The sequence below is a fragment of the Pantherophis guttatus genome, chromosome 2 (assembly GCF_059756535.1).
Source record: "Pantherophis guttatus breed Tessera chromosome 2, ASM5975653v1, whole genome shotgun sequence".
In the NCBI taxonomy this organism is placed as follows: Eukaryota; Metazoa; Chordata; class Lepidosauria; order Squamata; family Colubridae; genus Pantherophis; species Pantherophis guttatus.
This window is the reverse complement of record NC_142064.1, coordinates 63489715-63508258: the sequence shown is the minus strand read 5'-3', so window position 1 is coordinate 63508258 and position 18544 is coordinate 63489715. Positions and strand designations below refer to the sequence as shown.

The window sequence follows — 18544 nt, the reverse complement described above, 5'->3', positions numbered from 1 at the left end:
TTAATTATTTCTCTTTTCTAAACATCCATAGTTTTGGTCTGTTTGAAGCCATGTCTGCTATTGAAATGATGGATCCTAAGATGGATGCTGGTATGATTGGAAACCAAGTTAATCGTAAAGTTCTTAACTTCGAACAAGCTATCAAGGTTAGTTTTAGTGTCAACTGTTTAATGAATCATAAAATAACTCATTGTTATATGAATACAAATCTATATATATAAAAGCAAAAACCACTCACGTCGTAATCACGAAATCTCCAGAACCATAAAGCCTACAAACTTGAAATTTGCCATGTATGTTCCTCTTGGTTTCTAGGTGCTCACTAAGAAAGGATTTTTCGAAATGACCATCAGAGCATTAGTATTTCTTATATTATTATTAACACGCTCTAATGCTAATTAGTTAGATGTTCTACTCCCCCTCCCAACTTGAAAATAACTCTGGAGAGAAGGGGATAACATAGGTTTCTATGAGAGGTTTCTGTGGGGCAAGCCTGAGGGAGAGAAGGGTCTGGAAAGCCTGAGGGAGAGAAGGGGATAGGATAGGAAACGTTTCTGTGGGGCAAGGCTGAGGGAGACAAGGGGATAGGATAGGGGAGGATTCTGTGGGGCAAGGCTGAGGGAAAGAAGGGGATAGGATAGGGGAGGTTTCTGTGAGGCAAGGCTGAGGGAGAGAAGGGGAGGAGAGGCCGATCATAACTACTCATTAATTTTCAAGCTGTAAGTGTTGATTTATCAAGCCTGATCACATAGTTTCGTAACATGGGTATTCAGCTAGTATTGTAATAAGTGTGAATCTCATGCATTACGAAAGAGATGAAGGACTTTAAGTTCCTCTTCTTTTTCTTCCTTATACTACACTGAAGATCCCTCAACTGATTAGTAGGAAAAAACAACCAATAATATTTAAAAACACATGATTTCTGAGAACATATTCAATTTAAGAACATTATAGTAGTTAATGCTGAACAATTATGAATTGATTTTCTGGTTTAGAGCAAATCATGCACATTGAAACTTGATCCTAATTAAAGAATGTCTCTTGTATCATAAACATCTTTAAAAAAAAAGCACCCAATGAAATCTGTTGAGGGTAGATGATATTTATATTTATTTTATAAATTGTACTCTGCAAAAGTTTAAAGTATTCTCAAAAGAACAACAATAAAAGTTTTTATTAAAATTTGAGTTATAAGAAAGAGCGTTATGAGTTAAAAATGAAGTAAAAACTAGAAAAGCCTGCTAAAATATTAGATTTCAAAAGCTAGGCAAAGAAGTATGACCTTTGTCATCTTCCTAAATACGTGGGTGAGAGAACCATCTAATCCTTGGGTGACAAATAAGTCCAAAATTGTAGGACAGCCAGAGGAAAGCTCTGTTTCTTTCCTCCCACTCTTCTAATCTCTCAAACATTGGGACTTTGAAACTCCCTTCCTAAATCGAGTGCATAAAACAGGCAGATTCTGCTTGAATGTGATCCTGAAGATACCCTGCAGTAGTTGTAGTCTCTGAATCTTTGAAGATTAGGCTCATGTAAAATGTTTTGCGGTAACCAAAACTGGAGGAATTAAGGCATGAATTATTGTGACCAGAGTCTTTGTCTCCTAAACTGGGGACAGACAAAGCTGAGGAAAGTCTCCCCTATAGATGCTATCAGCTATTTAAGCAGAACCTTGAATCCATGAGTTCCCTCAGACTGTAGACTCACTGGATAAGGGGAATATAACTCTATCTAGGGCCACTGGAGTCAGCAATGATTTTTACCCCTACTGTTCTGATTTTCAGTTTGAGCAGGGTTTGTCCCATTGAGTCCTTCAGTATCCCAAGCTTTGAAGAAAGATAATTTACAGCATCTCTGATACCAGAGCTGTTCAGCCTATAAATTTAAATTAAAAAGTGAGTGTAGAAAATGGACTAAATTCTGTAGCAATCCGCTAGTAGGAGCCAGTACTATTTTTTCTTGATTGCACTATCTAGATCCACCCACTCAGAACTATAATAATGATGAATGATACTGAGTATTGCTGAGAGGTTTAGCAGGATGTGTGATTGCCCTGCGCTCATTCAGGTTCTGATAGTCATCCAGTGGAGCAACAGCAGTGCTGTTTCCATTCCAAAGGCATTGGGATAATCCATTTAATCTAGGATTCTCTTATATTATTTTATATTTATTATTTTATATTATTTTGTATTATTATCCTTGTATGTCCAATCACACTTGGCCAATAAAGAATTCTATTTCTTATTACTCACTATTTAGGAATGTAAAACATCTTGAGATTCTCAGAATGATTTACAGAGTAATCAGGAGTTAGTCTGTCCTAATCAAAGTCGTACAACACAGGAAATTAAAAAAGCGAGCAAAATAAAAACAGTGTAACTCAAATACTTATTGTAAATAATGTCAGTATTCATATTCTGCAGGAATAGGCAACCTCCTGCAGGAGGGGATTGTAGTTATGTTTGTTGGGGGGAGTAAAGATTGTTCTGACTCAGCCTTAGCAGAACCAAGAAACAAACTCCTTGTCCCAAAAAACTCCTCTTTTATTTAGCTACTGTGAATTCATGGCATTCACACACTGAAAAGTCCAGGCAATAATCCTTCCAAGGGTTAATTGCAGTAACAGACCTTATCATTCCTTGGATAATTGCCAGGCCGAGAGCTTCCAGTCCCAAAGCTGTAAATTAATTCCTGGCAAGCAGTCTCTGAGGCATGAACCACCATAAGCAAATCTTCTGAAAGAAATACAAATTGTTGTCTCCTGCAACCACCACTCCCCTTTTGCTTCTATTTATTCCCCAGCCAGGGAGGGGCCATTCAGCATCTACGCGTGCCTTTCTTCCCGAGTCAACTCTTGTTCCTCAGTTATTCTCTCCTGACAGCTCTGCCAATAAACACATCTGGAACAGGCCCCAGCTGTTCCCCACTTATCTCCGACTCGGAAGGCAGCTGGGAATGTCGTACGTCCCTGGCTCTATCTCTGCTTCCGAGGCAGAGCATCCATCAGAGCCTTCCCCAGACTCCAGGACTGGCCCAAATTCCTCCCCAACCTCCTCATCGTTCGAGTCTGCCACCAGCTCTGCTGGCAGCTGGCGGGCCACAACAATAATGGATCATATGATTCAAAGGGTGAATGACCGGATCACACTAGGGGGATGTGGGCAGAGGCAGGGTTTTCTGGGTTTAGGAAGTGGGTTTCTGTTTGGTTTTACCTATTACACCCATTTTAGGGCTTCGGATTTTGTACATTTCCCTCCCTAAAACAATAGGAAATAGAAACATCAAGTTTTCAGAGAGATCGTTGGAGAGAAGTCCAGGGATCACAAAAAATATGTTAGAGGCTTTAGATAACAATAGTTACTCTGATGAGAAAAACTACTAAGAGTAGTAGATTGTCCTTTTTATTCTCCTTCATAGGTCAGTTAGTTTTGCCTGTCAGGAGAGAACCAAATCCCTTGTCTCAGCTAGTAATTGCAACAGTGAATGGAAATATTTCCTCACAATTTTACTTTCACTTATTACTAATGGAAACCTCATGTTTTCCCCCTTGTTCTTTTAAAGGATGGGACCATTAAAGTTAAAGACTTATCCTTGCCTGAATTGATAGGAATAATGGACACTTGCTTTTGCTGCTTGGTAAGAATGTAATGTTTTTAATGTTGCATGAGTGGAAATAATTTCTTTCTTTAAGCCTATAAAGTAGGTTTTGGATTAATAAAAGTAGAACTGAAGTAGTTTGTGCCGTTGATTCTAACCAGAATATTTTAATTTTGAATAAGTCCAAATTATTAACTCATTTTCAAGGTTGTAGCTCTAAAAACCTGATTTAGAGAGTAGTTCTTATTAAAGATAAGATTACTTGTGATAAAATAGTCTTCATTGTGCATGAAAATTAAGTTGGTGCATTTTCTGAAACAAATAATTTCTAAAGCCATTGTGTTTGGACACAATTTTAATAAAGTGGAATTCCTGTTCTGAACTTACAAAAACTTTTCCTCTCCATTCATGATAATAGCATAGGGTGGGTGCAACCAGTTTCTTTTATAATAGGGAGCCAAGAAGCATAGCCATATGTCAGTGCAGCCCATGAATAGAATTGAAATATCAAGGCACAATAGACTACAATATTTTGGACAGAAATAGGAAGAGATTTATCTGGCTTTTTTTTTTCCCCTCTCAGATAATGGCACATATTACAAAAGCCCTGACTAGAGCAGGATTCTCAGGGCTGTACTAGAACATGGCACCATAACATCATCAACCGCTTGGCCCTAATGAAAGTAAATGGAATCTGGTCAAAAGCTGTGGGGACTACTCTGTGATACGACTATAATGATGATATGCCCTTTAATATAAGGGATAGCAAGCTGTCCTTTAGATTTATTTCATTTCATTTTCTTGGTTTCACTCTTCTGTTTTCCTTTGTAAAGCAAAGTTATAAACATGCATAATTAATTTTTGTTATTCTTATGAACCTTTTTCAGATTTTTCAGGTTTATCTTTTGTAATTTCCAAGAAAATAGGGTCACCATAGGTATAACCGTTATCATAGTATTAGATAGGGTATTTAAGTAGATACTCAATTAGAGGGGTTTGTGTCTGTGCATGTTATTATATCCATGCATTATTTATACCAGGAGTGTGAAAAATATTCCAGGCTCAGAGTAGCATTTTCAAAAGTTCTGCGTGGATAGTAAAGCAAGACATTTTTCTATAATACACACACACACACACACATACACACACATTCTGATGCCCCACAAATGGCTTCACATTCCTTATTACCTACTCAATATTTCCAGATAACGTGGTTAGAAGGCCATTCCTTGGCACAGACAGTATTCACCTGCCTTTACATTCATAATCCTGACTTTATTGAGGATCCTGCTATGAAGGCATTTGCACTGGGTATCCTGAAAATTTGCGATATTGCTAGAGAAAAAGTAAACAAAGCAGCAGTATTTGAAGAGGTGAGTTTCTTCTTGGTTTAATGTTTTCCCTCTTTCAATAAAATTGCATTCCTTCAAGATGTAGTTGGCTATTCTTACAGTTTTTATCCATTATATCCTATTTCTTATCCCATAGTATCTTTGTCTTTTTAATTATAGTGGGCTCTTTCTCAAGGTATTAATTTTGCTTTTACATTTTATTTGCTATAGTTTATAAGCTTTTTTCTTCTTTAACTTTCAGTTAAAGATACACTTTCTGGAACATCTCCTTCCATAGTTGTAGGGTAGCTTACATGTATAGATGCAAAACTCTTTTCCTTTGTGCTTGATGTATCCCTCATTCTTGTACTGAATGCTGTTATAACAGGTTTGCCTTTCCTCAGTTGGAAGTATTTCAAATAACTGAAAACACCAAGAAAATCTGGGTGTGAGTTAGGCGGCCATATAAATTTTCTTTAAAAATATATGCCATTTTATTTATTTATTATGAACAAATCAAAGTAAGAAAGGCTTGTGTCTAAAACAACTAAATTTCTCCTTCAGTTGAAAACAAGATTTCTTGTAATTTTTGAATTAGGAAAATACAGTTCATTTAAACTATAGTTTCATAAATTAAGCCTGAAGTCACTAGTAAAGCTTTCCTTTTCATCAATGTTTACGGTATTGTTTAGGAAACTATATACATAAAATGTGTGCTGTGGAGCAAGGCCTACAGAAGTGGGAATAGTATTAATTCCTAAAATTTTAAATGTTAAAATGTTGTCTTCCAAGTGTCTTGTAAGTGTTTTCTGAAAATAGTGGTACAAATGCAGGCTAATATGCTTCTTGCAGAAATTCTGTAAAGCAAATTGCTACTTGTGGCAAATATGCTTTGACTGCAAAGCTCTCTTCACTCCTCCCACCCCGCTTTTGTGTTTAGGAAGATTTTCAGTCTATGACATACGGATTTAAAATGGCAAACAGTGTGACAGATCTTCGAGTTACAGGTAAAATTCAAATTCATAGTCTCTTTTCTGGAAGAATATAGACATTCGTTAGTTTGAGTGAATAAAGTCTACCGTGAAATAAGACCCTGTCTTATATTTTTTTGAACCCTGAAATAAGTGCTTGGCCTTATTTTCGAAGATGTCTTATTACCTTGGGGTGCGTGGAGCAAGATGGGCTCCTCTTGCCGTCTTACCTGATTTCCAGCTCTATCTCCCTAACCAGAGGAAATGGAAGGGACCAGCTGCTCATGCATTTAAATATTTTCAGGGAGGGCTTATTTGGGGGGGGAGGCTTATTTTAGCGCATGTGCTCAAAAGCCCAACTGGGCTTATTATCAGGGGATGTTTTATTTTAGGGGAAACAGGGAAAGTTGTATGTACTATTATGGGTTTTTTATTTTATTTTGTTTTATTTTTTTCTATATTGTGTTTCTTTGTTGGCTGGAGTCACTGAAAAAGTGTGCGGCTATATAAATTTCTGAATCAAACAATTAAGTTTCAAAGTAGTATTACAAAGTGTAAGATTCTAAAGAAAAAATGTTTTTATGCATGCACTATGAAATAGGGATAAAAACTGAAAATCCAAGTTCTTAATTAGTATAAAGAATTAAAGACAAGGTGGCCTAGGACCACACTGAAAACCAAAGTCAATAATTTGGTGCAAATTCCTGGCCAGATGTAGTAGGTTTTTTTTTCTGAAGCTAATTATTTTTATCTGTATCATTGCCTGTCTTAAGTACTGTTCTTAGTAGAAGTACAATATATTGATTAAATTCTTCATCTTTGATCGGCGGCTAAAAGTAATCTTGCCTCTTGTCCTTTCCGAAAAGTTTTCTAGATTGCTTTGGCCCCAGAGATGTGTTAGAAAAAATAGGGGTATAGTTTAAAACAGCTAGGAACGAAGCAGCTGATGCTTTACCAAAACATATGGTGTCTTTTGTTTTTTTTTTAAGTACAAAATCAGCTTTCCAAGAGTCTTGGAAAACACCAGGATCTGTTTGTCCTGTTCTCAAACTTTTGTACCTAAGTGATTTTTTTCCCAGTAGCATTCATATTACTGAACTGAGTAATATTTTTCCATGCTAAAGGTATGCTAAAGGATGTTGAAGATGACCTGCAACGGCGAGTTAAGGTATTTCTGTTGGCTATTTCAGAAGTTAGGTATATAAGGCTATTTCTAGTATAATGAAATATGGACAAATCGTTCAAAAATATTGAACGATTTGACTGTATAACATACAGAATCAATAAAACTGTTAAGAGTATACTTAAAAATGTTAAAAGTCGTTCCCTGCTGTATGATATATTTGGCACAGAGATAGTATGAATGGCAAGAATTGGTATATTGGTAGGCATTTGGCTTGTTACATTTTTAATTTCTGTGATCTTGTCCCAAAATGTAAGGCATTCATTTAACTGAAATTTATTTTTGAATTACTTTCATCAGATAGGAATGAATATAAGATGATTCTGATAAGGTATCAAGATAATAAGAGATGGTGCAGTTATTTTTATTCACTCTTCTGTACGGGGTGGGGGTAGTCTTAATCTTCTAGAAAGGAGCTTTGACCACCATCACTTCAACTGCAGTTCATTGTAGAGACTTGGTCTACAAATACAGCATTCCAATGAAAGTGTAAATCAAGCCAGAATATTAGGACTATGAAAGGATGTCTAGATGTTATGCTATGCATGTGAATGGGATGGATACACATTTCATAAGTACTTTGATTCTGATTCCATAGGTGAATTAGAAGTTTAACCAAGTCTTTGTAATATAGAACTTATTTTTGCACAAAGATGACATATATGTGACATTGGATTATGAAGTTATATAATGCTTCATTAAATTGTTGTAATGCCTTTTATTTTAGAGCACTCGAAGCCGACAAGGAGAAGAGAGAGATCCAGAAGTAGAACTTGAAGTAAGGATGATCGTATTCTATACACACAAAGAGAGAGACAACGATAAACGATTAATTGGTTAGAATCATAAGATTCCTGGGTGGGGAAATTGGGTCTTGATTTTGGCAGGACTTGAATTGGGCATTGCTTTTATTGGTAATCATGCACTTTGATCATATTTAAGGTACAATTTTAAAAACTCTATTCTTATACTAATATTCTTTTTAACTAATCCAGAAGGGAATTTATTTTTTAAAAATTGTTTCAGTGTTTAGAGTAACAACACAACTTTTATATGCATAGATAACAAACATAGTTTAAGCTAGAAACTTCTCTTATATAACATTTTAAAATTATTAATTTTGAATTTGATTTTACAATAGCATCAGCAGTGCTTTGCCGTTTTCAGCAGAGTGAAGTTTACCCGGATATTACTGACTGTATTAATAGCCTTTACCAAGAAAGAGGTATGATTCATTGAATATTCTTAAACATATTTTAGTTGCCTCTAATTGTTTCTTTGTATGTTCATTCAGGTTATATGTAGAGCTTCAACATTTAGAAACTACCATATATGCTCACAGATAAGCTGAGAATATTAGGTGCCAAAAATCACTCCAAAAAATTCAAAATTTCAGGCACCCAGGGCACACTCTTATATGTTAATGTGAATGCTCTTGTCATGGCTGAAATGTCATGGGATATTAAGCTGACATTGCTTGACATTTCAGTTTTTGCATAACGTTCATTGTAGCATTTCAACCTTTTGAGGTAGGTAGGTAGAGTTCTTGGAGGAAGGAGGGGCCATGTTATAATAATAATAATAACTTTATTGTCATTGTACATGTATACACAGTATACCCATACAACGAAATTCACTTAATACCCAAAGATCAGGTCCAACACACATAATAATCCCCAAACACACTCCCACCCACCACAATTCCCCCCCTAAACCACCCAAACATCCACCAAGTAATGCTGTCCAACAGCTCACTGATGGTGGCCCTTTAGTTCATTGTTGAGTGCAATTATAGCTCTGAGATAAAAACTATTCAGAAAACGTGTGGTCCGAATTTTAATTATTCTGTATCTTCTGCCAGAAGGCAACAGTCCAAAAGATTGTAAGCAGGATGGGAAGAGTCTCTGAGAATGTTATGCAAGTTCCTCAAACAGCAAGATTCGAAGATGTCATCCAGGGCTGGTAGCTGGAGTCTGATGATATTCTGGGCAGTTTTAATGATTTTCTGTAGAGCTTTTTTGTCCGCTACAGAGCTGTTCCTATACCATGCAAGAATACCGTATGTCAGGACACTCTCAGTGGTGCTGCAATAGTAGGACAGATGTAGATGCTGAGATAGATTTATCTTCCTGAGCATTCTCAGGAAGTACAGCCTCTTCTGTGCCTTCTTTACAAGCATGTTAACATTTATAGTCCATGAGAGGTCCTTCGAGATATAAATGCCCAGAAATTTAAAACTACCAAGTTGCCACTACCCATTTTTAAAAGCTGTCATTTTACTTTACAATAATCAAGACTGTAAGATGGATTTTGAATTTTTAGAACTGAGATGCATCTTTAGATCTAACATGCACAAGCAAGGATATGATATAATATAGTATTCTACACCAATACATTATGCTTCCTCTTTTTTGTACAAATTCTTAACACAGGAGTTGTTTTATTATACATAAGCTTTTAAAATTTGTTCCTGAACAGACTAGTGCAGTTGCAGAAGCTCAGAAGTTGCTGACTCAGGCTGCTGATTTGCTGTCTGCAATTCACAACTTAATACATCATGGTATTCAGGCTCAGAATGATACCACCAAAGGAGGTAAGCATTTATTTTTAGGAATGTTCTCTAGCTCTTGCTGGGAAAGACGGTTATTTTAAACTTTTCCGTCTCAGTTAGGCATTCTTCTTGAGACACCGACATATTGAAAACTTTCTATTAGTGCAAGGAGGTACTTCAGATTTGAGGTTCTAGAAATAGAAATATTTAGTAGCCTGTTGGAAGAAGATTGTCATTTTTGTGTATCAATGAGATCAGCCATAGAATTCTTAAAATGGTTTAGCAAAATCCAGACTGTCTATGAGCCATTCTTTCATCCTTTCTCACTGGGGATCTTCACTGAGAGTATCTTCAATATAATCTCTTATCTCCTTGACAAGATAAGTTCAGATTTCTAGCTTTCTGTCATTGTATATTCAGACTTTACAAATCATTAGTATTTCTGTGTGATTTTCAGAACTTACTTTTCTTAAGACTGATCCTTATGCACAAAATTTCATTTTGCCTCCTTATTACCTATGTTGTACTTGAATGTTTTGCTATTCAATAAATTTTGATAAGGTTAATCTTAAATTGCTTAGCTGACAAAATTAATACTTTGAAAGTTGTTCCTTAATTGATAAACTGTTCATTGATTAGCTAACTATTATATAACAGAGAATTTAAATGGAGAATCATAACTGAATTCTTTATTGCTTTTTTTAGATCACCCTATAATGATGGGCTTTGAGCCACTAGTTAATCAGAGATTGCTCCCTCCAACTTTTCCTCGATATGCAAAAATTATTAAAAGAGAAGAAATGGTTAACTATTTTTCAAAACTTATAGAACGAATCAAAACTGTATGCGAAGTCATCAATTTAACCAATTTGCATTGCATACTAGTAAGTATGAATACTTTTAACATATATATTAATTGCGAAACAAAGGCATCCTCTTTGAATAATTCCAATGGCTTTTTCATGAATGTTTTTTACACTTAAAATGAAATCTCATTTCATGTTTCATATGTCAATTTAAAAAAACAGAAAACTGAGTGAAGAAAAATTTTCATAGAAGATTGCAATAGAATTCTGCAATTACCGTATTTTTTGGACTATAAGATGCACTCCCCCCCCCCCAAAAAAAGTGGGTGGAAATGTCGGTGCGTCTTATAGAACGAATATGGCCCTGTTTTTGGCCTCCCGAAACACACACATACACACACACACGTCCAAAAATGGGATGCGCAGAGGGTTTGGGAGGCCAAAAATGGGCCCGTTTTTCATGAAAACAGGACACGTAGAGGGTTTGGGAGACCTGCAGAGTACTCCTGAGGGCCGGGGAGGGCAAAAACTGGACGCACAGAGACCAAAAACTATTTTTTTTCTTGTTTTCCTCTTCGAAATCTAGATGTGTCTTATACTCCAGTGTGTTTTATAGTCTGAAAAATATGGTACTTTTTATAATTGCTCCCAAAGACAGGTCTTAAATGTCCTGTTGAGAAACGGGTGGGGAATTCTCTTCTGCTGATGGAAGATATTTTATATCCAAAGATATTCTATATCTAAAGAAGAGAGTTTGACTTTATCTTTGTACAAAATATTAACCATAGTTTTCTTACTCTGTTTATAAATTAGGATTTTTTCTGTGAGTTTAGTGAACAATCACCCTGTGTTCTTTCAAGATCACTGTTACAGGCAAGTTGAAAATAGTACAATCAAAGATTAAAAATTATTTTCATAGCCATGTAAAGTAACAAAGATACACTTTGTTTCAGACCACTTTCCTTGTGGACAATAAAAAAGTGTTTGGTACTCACCTTATGCAAGACATGGTAAAAGACGCCCTAAGATCTTTTGTCAGTCCGCCAGTACTTTCACCAAAGTGAGTAGCAAAATCTATTTGGGTATGAATTTACATATTTATAGTTTCTTTCAAAATATCTTAAATACTTTAAGAAATATACTACACTGCTCAAAAAAATAAAGGGAACACAAGCAGAAGACATTCGAGATTTGAATGAATGAAATAGCCTTATTAAATACTTTGTTCGTTACATACAGTAGTTTTGTGTTCCCTTTAGTTGTTTGAGCAGTATATAAACTACTGTATGTAAAGAACAAAGTATTTAATAAGGCTATTTCATTCATTCAGATCTCGGATGTCTTCTGCTTGTGTTCCCTTTATTTTTTTGAGCAGTATATATAAAGTATATCTTTATACTAAAGATACCTTGGTATCTTTAAGGAACAGGTGTTGGTAAAATCACTTCTACTAAGTATTGCTAAGGGAGAAAAAGTATCTGGGAGTTCTATGGCATAACCATTGTTAGGAATACAAGTCATGTCTTTCACCTAAGGATAGAAGGAAGCAGTTGATTTGTTCATGAGTTATATTTTTAAAAAAGCCTCCAAGAGTTATATTTTTAAAAAAGCCTCCAAAGACCAGATTGTAATAATGTGATAACATCAAACAGATACCCAAAGTTTTAGGGGAAGGTTGGACATATATATTTGGAGTGGGGTGTCACTGAGGATGCGAAGGTGTGAATAATCACTTAAGGTTCGTACTCTTATGGATATGCTCTGGGAGGGGGCATAAGTAGAAGTGATTTTACCAACACCTGTTCCTTAAAGATACCAAGGTATCTTTAGTATAAAGATATACTTTATATATACTGCTCAAAAAAATAAAGGGAACACAAGCAGAAGACATCCGAGATCTGAATGAATGAAATAGCCTTATTAAATACTTCGTTCTTTACATACAGTAGTTTATATACTGCTCAAACAACTAAAGGGAACACAAAACTACTGTATGTAACGAACAAAGTATTTAATAAGGCTATTTCATTCATTCAGATCTCGAATGTCTTCTGCTTGTGTTCCCTTTATTTTTTTGAGCAGTGTAGTATATTTCTTAAAGTATTTAAGATATTTTGAAAGAAACTATAATTGGGGGTTCTGGGTGCCCACCTCAACTTTAGGGCAATGTACATCTTTAATTTTTATTCAAAATAATTTCACTCGTCTCTTAGGTGTTGTCTTTATAACAATCACCAGGCTAAGGACTATATTGACTCCTTTGTCACGCACTGTGTTCGAGTGAGTATTGATAGCATTATGAAATATTAGTGCATTTATTTTAATGCTTACATGCAATAAAGATAAAACATAAATTTTCTCTATGTGACCTGTTCAAAGTTGGATTGTTACATGCTTTTAGCAAAAAGTCAATCAGCTATTTGAATTGAAGAAATATTATATTAATTTGAAGAAAGTATTTTTTTTAAAGTGCCTTGTAAAATAGCAAAGGAAGTAGTATAGAGGGTCCTGTTAGGATTATGGACAAAATGTTTTGTATTGAGACTTGTTTGGTATGAAATTTCACAAAGTTTCCCATTCCAATTACACAACAAATGCATCTCAGTAAATTTTGTGCTTGAAACATTTCAAAATGAAACAATTTCCAGATGCCTGGTCCTGTGATTCCTTTTATCTTTCTAAATTTCTCAGTTGTAATGCTGTAAGATACTTTCACAGACCAATAGGAAATGATGAGAAATTATTGAAGGAATATTCTGCACTTCAAAAGAAGGAATGTATTGTTTGTATAGTGATAGGAAAACATTGGAGTAATGTTTTACATTGGAGTAAGATGCATATTACAATCACCTTTTAGAGTTAGACTCACCTAAACAGATGTGCCAGAAGTGAGCTAAGAACTGATTGATTTTGTATTTATAAATCACCTCAAAGTACACTGTTGCCACCACAGTGTTCTTAAGATTTGCTGTGTAAAGTCTCAAATATAACAGACCGGTTCTTTCTTTTTCAGCCATTTTGCAGTTTGATTCAAATTCATGGGCATAATAGAGCTCGGCAGAGAGATAAACTTGGCCATATTCTTGAAGAATTTGCTACTTTGCAAGATGAGGTAATATAAGCAGGTATCAAACACTTTATCAAATCTGTCATGAAGATGGCTTGCATTTTCTCTCTAGTTGATTTGGCTATATAGGAATTATTTAAAAGTACATTTAGTATCTACTGAAGTGAAAACTTTAGGAATAGTTTGTAGTGCTCAAGCAGCATGCTTTTGTTCTCTATGCTTCCTAGAGCTACATGCAATACATGTTTTTCTGTTTTCATTGCCCTTTCAAAAAAAGGGTTAATATCTAGGAATATAGGATTTAAGGAAAATCTTAAATTTGGGGAAAACTAACTTTTTCTTTGTAACGAATGATGCTATATTTATTAATAACTTTAGATAACATATTATCGATTTTTTTAAGGTACCCTGTTTCCCCCAAAATAAGACATCCCCTGATAATAAGCCCAATCGAGCTTTTTTAGGGTTCAAAAAAATATAAGACAGAGTCTTATTTTCGTGGAAACACGGTATATGATACCATACACTAAAGAATTAAATATTACAATATCCAATTAGGTTTCAAAGGTGAAAAGAATTCTAATTCTTGTGTCATTATATGACACAAAATTCTAAGGTGTGATATTGTATGGAACACAAAGTGCTCAATGTATTAGCATCATTCATACATATATTATACCTAAATTAAATAAAACTGTTTTGATCCTTACATGTTATTGCATACATTTGGGTTATTTGTTTTGATGTGAAAGAACAGCAGTTTTGGGATCTTATGTGTAAATGCAGATACAAGCATCAGGATTTTTTTTTTTAGATTTTTTAAAAATATTTTTTTTAATCTCACCTTTATTATTTTTATAAATAACTCAAGGTGGTGAACATACATAAAGATCCTTCTTCCTCCTGTTTTCCCCACAACCACCACCCTGTGAGGTGAGTTGGACCGAGATTGGGTGACTGGCCAAAGTCACCCAGCCGCCTTTCATGTCTAAGGTGGGACTAGTACCCACAGTTTCTAGCCTGAGGCCTTAACCACTAGGCCAAACTGGCTCTTTTTGTTAGAATTGTTTTTATTTGTCATAATTTTGTTAGTATAATCTCAGCACTCGTAGTTGCATTAAGCTGAATATTTGTTTTTCATTAGGCAGAGAAAGTGGATGCAGCTCTTCACAGTATGCTCTTGAAACAAGAACCTCAAAGGCAGCATTTGGCATGCTTGGGAACATGGGTCCTATACCATAATCTTCGCATTATGATACAGTATCTTCTCAGTGGGTTTGAACTCGAGCTATACAGTATGCATGAATATTATTACATATATTGGTAAGAGAAGTTAATTACTTGCAGATTAGAAGTGTGCGCTATCCAGACCCAACTCTAAATATAGTGAAGCATATATGTGTCAGATTCCTTAGGTACAATTGCATCAGTGTTCCCCTATTGAACATGATTTGGCAGAGATTCCATAAATGCCTATTACTCATATTTAAATATATATTCAGTGCTTTTGATACTTCACTGAATTTGTTAATTTTTTCTAAGCATCATGCAAAATTAATGAGTTTTGCATTGCTTAGCTTTTTTTTCCTATGGAGATACTTGCATTAAATACCTCAAATACTACTGATCTTGTTTTGTAATGCCTGTATTTGCCTGAAGTTTTCTTTTAAGAGCAATTAGTCTTAAAGCTTCGATAACTGGAACTGGAATATAGTCTTCTTTGGGTGTGGATGTTAGAGAGTCATATGAAATAATAAGTACATGCCATATATATTTTCCCTTTTTTAACATATGCAGACATACCAATGTTTTATCTTCGTTCAAACAGTATAAGACAATAAATATAATGTAATTGAACAGAAAAACCCAATGGAAAACTGACTTTGAAAATATTTATTCAATAAAGGTTTAACAGAAATAGCATTTTCTTCTGTGGAAAAAGTAAGCAAAACCTAAGATTTCCCCTTTTGACCGAAACAAACTTTAAGTAGAACCCTCCATTTCCTCTTTTTCAGTCAGTTTGATAGATTTACTAGAATGTTTATGGTTGATGCCACTTTCTTTAAAGCTTCCATCTTCTGTCTGGTGATTTCCCATTATCTTCAAGCACCTTGGATACAAAAGTAGATTCTGTGATGGTGAACTGCTCAGGACCTGATATAACAAAGTAGCCCCAAACCATAACATTTCCATCACTATGCTTTATACTTGGTATCAGGTTCTTCTGGTAAATGCTGTATTTTCACCAAATGTGTCTCTTGGTACTTATCTGTATCATTATCTTTGCCTCTTCTGTCCAGAACACATTGTTTCAGAAATCCTGTTTTTTACTTACCTTATTTTTCGGACTATAAGACGCATCGGAGTATAAGACGCACAAAGATTTCAAAGAGGTAAACAAGAAAAAAAAAGTGTTTGCCTTCCCTGGCCCCCAGAAGCACTTGGCAGGCCTCCCAAACCCTCTGTGCATCATGTTTTTGAGAAAATGGGATGCACAGAGGGCTTGGGAGGCCTACAGAGTGCTCCTGGGGGTTTGGGAGGGCAAAAACGGTCCCGTTTTTGTGAAAAAAAAACATGTGTCACATTTTTGCCCTCCCTGCCCCCAGGAGCACTCTGCAGGCCTCTCAAACCTTCTGCACATCCCATTTTTACGAAAACCAGGCCTGTTTTTGGCAAAAACAGGATGTGTGGGGTGGGGCTTCAGGAGGCCAAAAATGGCTGTTTTCAGTGTATAACATTTCTACCCTCTTTTAGGGGGAGAAAAGTCGTCTTATACTCCAAAAAGTATGGTAGATATTCATAGGCAAACTAGTCTTTCCCCAATATCCTTTCTGGACAGCAGAGGTTTCCTCTTGATATGCCTCTAAATCTAATTTGAGCAGCTTCTTTCTAATGGTAGATCTATGCAATTTGACTTCAGTAGTGGTGAGAGCTGGCTCGAGGTCACGTGATGAAATTCTGGGATTCTTAGAGGCTTTGTTCATCATCTTGTGTTCTGCTCTAGGGCTGAGCTTGCTGGAATAGCTAGACCTGGGCAAGTTGGCAGTTGTTTGGAATCTTCTCTTGTAAATGATATTCCAGGTAGTAGAATGGTTGGTGACTAGTTGTTTGGCAATCTTTAAAATCCCTTCCCAGATTCACAGGCATGAATTATTTTTTCTGAAAGCTTCAGAGAGCTCTTTTGACCTAGGCATTCACTATCACAATGAATCAAACTAAATGTCTGAGGTTTCATTAAGGTTTTGCCTAGATTTGCCTATATCTGGTACATATGATTCTAATTTTTAAAAATTTTAATTTTAGGTATATGAGGTAGTGATAAATGCACAGATATATATATTTTTTCCCCACAGGTGAAATTTGTGTTTATGTTCATTTAAATTACACAATGAACTACAAGATGTGTTTGTCACATCTCTTTTGTCACTATTGTTGAAATGAAGATCAAATATCTGTATGTCCAAATATGTTGAAAAAGTCAAACATTTCAGTTATTTTTTCACATGACTGTAGCTGAAAGACTTCTAGTTCCCCATAATTTGTTCATTGCTTCATGCAATGGGAGCCCTTATACTGATCAGTGCTTGCAAAGTTCTGATAGTACACCTACGGCTGTCCCTCTGTTAATATCTTTTCTTAGATTGTTAATATATTGGTTATAAACTTCGATGTTCCTAATTATTTTTTAATATTTTGAAAATTAGTATGGATAATTTCAATAACTTTATCAGGGTTAATGTAACACAGACTTGTGACTCTGGTGATATGTTTGTTTGAGGATCTTCATGGCAAGAAAGTATTCTCTCCCATTAGCATCTACTGCTATGAGGGTGATCTGACATGAGGGGAAAAATTAGGCTAGTTTCATAATAAACTAAAGTTGTCAGAGAGAATCTTACTGCGTGGCTATATTAATTTTAGTAAGGTAGTGCTTGAGTCTGGGCTGATCAGTTTTCTTCTATGCTTTGAGGGGAAAAAAGGACAGTTTTAGTGAAGAAAACAGAAATTCATTTAATGATAGCTGATTCAATATGATTCAATAAAAGGATCTATACATTTAAATTATAAAGTCTAGAAATACTAAGTATGATTTTTATTTTAGTTATCAACTTATTTGAAAATAAACATTTTTCTCAAATGGTTACATTTTTTCCTACTTAAAGTCTTATCTCAATTAAAATTGGTTATAAAATTAAAACAAATGAACTGATTTAAGGTGTTTCTTTTAACCTTTAAAGCCCTCTGTGGTATAAAGCTGAGTTATCTGAGAGACTGCCTTTCCCCAGTTATATTACCTCAGCCCATTAGGTACGACACAGGGCATGTTGTGGATATCATCTACCAGGAATCCACATTTGGCGGGTCCCGGATAGCAAGCCTTGTCTGCTTTGGTGCCCACCTTATGAACATTGTCCCCACTCCACCCCTCAACATTAGGTTAGCTCTATCCTTTTTGATGTTCTAGAAGTCCCTCAAGACCTTGTTATATCACCAGGGCTGGGGGTCCCAGGGAACTGCAGAGTTGTTTAAATGGCTCCACTATTGAGGTAAATATATTTTCTCTCTTTCCCTATTTGGGGTTTGTATATATTTTTAGTTTTAATTATCTCCATTTCTAATGCTGATTTTTTCTATTTTTAAATATCTATTTTAATGTGTGTGTTGTTTTTTTAATTGACAATTGCGCATCGCCAAGAGACACTTCTCTTGGGATGGGCATCTATAGAAATTTGATTAATAAGTGAACAAATAAATAATCAAAAATTAGTAAATCTCCTACATTAAGTACTCTTTCTACATTAGGTACCTTTCTGAATTTCTGTATGCATGGCTAATGTCAACACTCAGTCGTGCTGATAGTTCTCAGATGGCTGAAGAAAGAATAATGGAAGAACAACAGAAAGGCCGGAGTAATAAAAAAACAAAGAAAAAGAAAAAAGGTATATTTTTGAGATAGGACTCGAAACACTTCATTGTTTTGCTTGAGGCTTATTTTCTGACATCTGAACTTACGGTTGCCTTTTGAATGTTCAGCTAC

At 35.3% G+C, this 18544-nt stretch overlaps 1 protein-coding gene across 4 annotated transcripts in view; it reads left to right on the top strand.

Annotated features, from left to right (window-relative positions):
* NAA35 (N-alpha-acetyltransferase 35, NatC auxiliary subunit) overlaps positions 1–18544 on the top strand; it is a 34542-nt gene that overhangs the window by 11175 nt on the left and 4823 nt on the right. For all 4 annotated transcript variants that reach the window (XM_034410133.3, XM_034410130.3, XM_034410129.3 and 1 more), the window contains exons 4-18: positions 32–146; positions 3562–3636; positions 4803–4970; positions 5869–5935; positions 7024–7067; positions 7810–7860; positions 8224–8307; positions 9561–9675; positions 10339–10517; positions 11253–11312; positions 11393–11499; positions 12653–12719; positions 13453–13551; positions 14651–14829; positions 18310–18446. In XM_034410133.3, coding sequence (XP_034266024.1) covers positions 32–146; positions 3562–3636; positions 4803–4970; positions 5869–5935; positions 7024–7067; positions 7810–7860; positions 8224–8307; positions 9561–9675; positions 10339–10517; positions 11253–11312; positions 11393–11499; positions 12653–12719; positions 13453–13551; positions 14651–14829; positions 18310–18446 — 1547 coding nt within the window. The remainder of the gene's footprint in view (positions 1–31; positions 147–3561; positions 3637–4802; positions 4971–5868; positions 5936–7023; positions 7068–7809; positions 7861–8223; positions 8308–9560; positions 9676–10338; positions 10518–11252; positions 11313–11392; positions 11500–12652; positions 12720–13452; positions 13552–14650; positions 14830–18309; positions 18447–18544) is intronic.